At 41.3% G+C, this 3,168-nt stretch overlaps 1 protein-coding gene across 1 annotated transcript; it reads left to right on the top strand.

Moving 5' to 3' along the window:
- Nucleotides 1-717: 717 nt before the first annotated feature.
- Nucleotides 718-1,683, top strand: LOC139009898 (olfactory receptor 7A10-like). Its single transcript, XM_070414016.1, has one exon. It carries the CDS (start codon nt 718-720, stop codon nt 1,681-1,683), a length of 966 nt encoding a protein of 321 aa, XP_070270117.1.
- The last annotated feature ends 1,485 nt before the right edge of the window (nt 1,684-3,168 follow it).

Genomic DNA, 3,168 nt, shown 5'->3' with positions numbered 1-3,168 from the left:
GTAGGGCTTTCTGAACTCCCAGTAAAAAAAATAACACCCTCACCCACTCTTTCTTATAACTATTTTTTTCTTCACAGCACCTTTCTCAATCTGACATGACTTGTTTTATTGTGCATATGTTTTCACCATCATTATACTCTGGGCTTTTGTTTCCCAGTATCCTTTACCCTCTGCCTAGTGATGGTCAGTACTCAACATATATTCCTAAAGTACAGCGAAGCAATTATCATTAAAACGGTGCATTGCATGACCTCCTGTAGAAAAGGTCTATGTGGGATGGAAACTCCTAATGAAAGATGTCAGGGGAGATCCATAAAGATGACAAGATCCATTCAAAATACGTATATTGATTCCTGCCCTGGCCAGTTTTGCCCAGTGGTTAAAGCATCAGCCCACTTTAGGGTCTCGAGTTTGATTCCAGTCAATAGCACGCACCTTGGTTGCAGGCTGGATTCCTGGCACTGGTCGGGCCAGAAATGGGAGGCATCAATGAATGTGTCTCTGTCACATCAATGTTTCTCTCTGTCTCTGTCCCCCACCTCCTTCCCTTCCACAGTCTCTAAAATAATCAATGGAAAAAATATCCTCAGATGATTTTTTTAAGTTATATTAATCATGATGACAAAATACATATGGTAGTATTTCAGTGTTACTAATACTGCTTTGTGTAAAAATTAATCATATAATATTTTTGTTCTTAGTCATCACCTCCACCACATGGTACAAGGCAATACCTCAATTTCAGAATTTATTCTCCTGGGAGTTTCAGAAGAACCAGAACTGCAACCCCTCATATTTGGGCTTTTCCTCTCCATGTACCTGATCACTGTGTTGGGAAACGTGCCAATCATCCTGGCCTTCATCTCAGATTCCCACCTCCACACACCCATGTACTTCTTCCTCTCCAACCTGTCCTTGGTAGACATCTGTTTCACCTCCACCACCATCCCAAAGATGCTATGGAACATTCAAACACAGAACAAAGTCATCACCTATGAAGGCTGCATCACACAGATGTATTTTTTCTTATTATTTGCAGGACTGGACAACTTCCTTTTGACCGTGATGGCCTATGACCGGTTTGTGGCCATCTGTCACCCCCTGCACTACACAGTCATCATGAACCCTCAGCTCTGTGGACTGCTGGTTCTGGTGTCCTGGATCATGAGTGCCCTCTATGCCTTGTTACAAAGCTTAATAGTGTCAGGACTGTCCTTCTGTGCATACTTGGAAATCCCTCACTTTTTCTGTGAACTCAATCAGATGGTCCAACTTGCCTGTTCTGACACCTTTCTTAATAACATGGTGATGTATTTTGGAGTTGTGTTGCTGGGTGGTGGTGCTCTTGCTGGGATCCTTTACTCTTACTCTAAGATAGTGTCCTCCATACGAGGAATCTCATCAGCTCAGGGGAAGTATAAAGCATTTTCTACGTGTGCATCTCACCTCTCAGTTGTCTCCTTATTTTATTGTGCAAGCCTAGGAGTGTATCTCAGCTCTGCTGCTACCCAAAGCTCACACTCAAGTGCAACAGCCTCAGTGATGTATGCCGTGGTCACACCCATGCTCAACCCTTTCATTTACAGTCTGAAGAACAAAGACATAAAGGAGGCTCTGAAAAGATTTGTTGGGATGACAGGCATAAAAGGTCCAGTTGTCCTAGGGTTGAGGAAGTTCCCATGATTACAGGGATCAAAGTCTTAGAGTCAGAAATTGCTATTCTTTCGTTAGCATATGGTTGTAGAACTTGCTTTTTTATTTTTTGTCTGGAATTTCTATTCGTTATTTTCAACTTCTCTATACAATTTAAGTAAGCACTTTAAATATGTTTTTATTAATTTTAGAGAGAAAAGAAGGGAGAGGGATAGAGAGACAGAGAAATTGATGAGAGAGAAATATCGATTGGCTGCCTCCTGCATGCTCCCTACTGTAGGTCGAGCCCACAACCCTGAACCAGGAATCAAACTGGTGACCTTTTGTTTCATGGGTCAATGATCAACCACTGAGCCACATCAGCCGGCATAAGTAACCACTTTATTAAGCTTTCTGCTCTGTCTATAAACTATTTTCCCCTGTGTCTTTGTTCCTACTTTCAGTTTTTCCAACCTTACTCAGAAATACTTAGATATTACAGTTTACTTCATGGGCAACAGAGATGTCTTTAGACACAGACAACAACATTATCTTTACCAGAAGGTTGGAGATTGTGGTACTAGAAGGTAAAGGGCACCAAATATTTGGTGACAAAGATGATTTGGCTATGGGTGGTGGATACACGATGCAATATACAGATCATGTATCATTGAAATATATACTTAAAATCTTATATGATCTGGTTAACCAATGTCACCCCAATAAATTTAGTTTAAAAAGTGAATAATTGGTACATCTCCACAATGGAATACTGTTTTGCTATAAAAAGGAAGGAACTCCTACCATTTGCAATAGCATGGATGGACCTGGAGAGCATTATGCTAAACGAAATAAGTCAGAAAGATAAATATCACATGATCTCTCATTTTTGGAATATAATGAACAACATAAGCTGATGAACAAAAACAGATCTAGATACAGAGAAGCATCGATCAGACCATCAAACCTCAGAGGGAATGTAGGGGAGAGTGGGAATAAGGGGGAGAGAACAACCAAAGGACTTGTATGCATGCATATAAGCATAAACAATGGACACAGACATCAGGGGGGTGAGGGGATGAGTTGGGGAGGCAGAAGGAGGGTAAAGGGGCGATCAGGACACATATGTAATACCTTAATAAAGAAAAATTTTAAAAAGTGAATAATTTCTTCTCTGATTACATACATAGTTATATGTAGTTTTATCTTATTTTATAGATTGACTAGAGGCCCAGTGCAAAAAATTCATGCACCGGGGGGTGGGGTTCCTCAGCCTGGCCTGCACCCTCTCCAATCTGGGACCCATCAGGAAAGTATTACATAAGTCTTCCTTTTCCCCCATTGACCTCTCCCTAGTCACTCACACCCCCCAACACAAATCCTCACCCCCCTGCTGTCTGTGACCATTAGTTTTGCTCAAATACATGCATATAAGTCATGTGATTGATCTCTTATCCTCCCTCTCCCACTCCCCTGCCTTCCCTCTTATGTTGGACAGTCTGTTCAATGCTCCTGACTCTATTTTTGTTCATCTGT

The sequence above is a fragment of the Myotis yumanensis genome, unplaced genomic scaffold, assembly GCF_028538775.1.
Source record: "Myotis yumanensis isolate MYYU_CA2020_CCGP unplaced genomic scaffold, mMyoYum1.0.hap1 SCAF_5, whole genome shotgun sequence".
NCBI lineage: Eukaryota > Metazoa > Chordata > Mammalia > Chiroptera > Vespertilionidae > Myotis > Myotis yumanensis.
The sequence above is the reverse complement of the archived record's forward strand: the minus strand, read 5'-3'. Positions and strand labels throughout refer to the sequence as shown.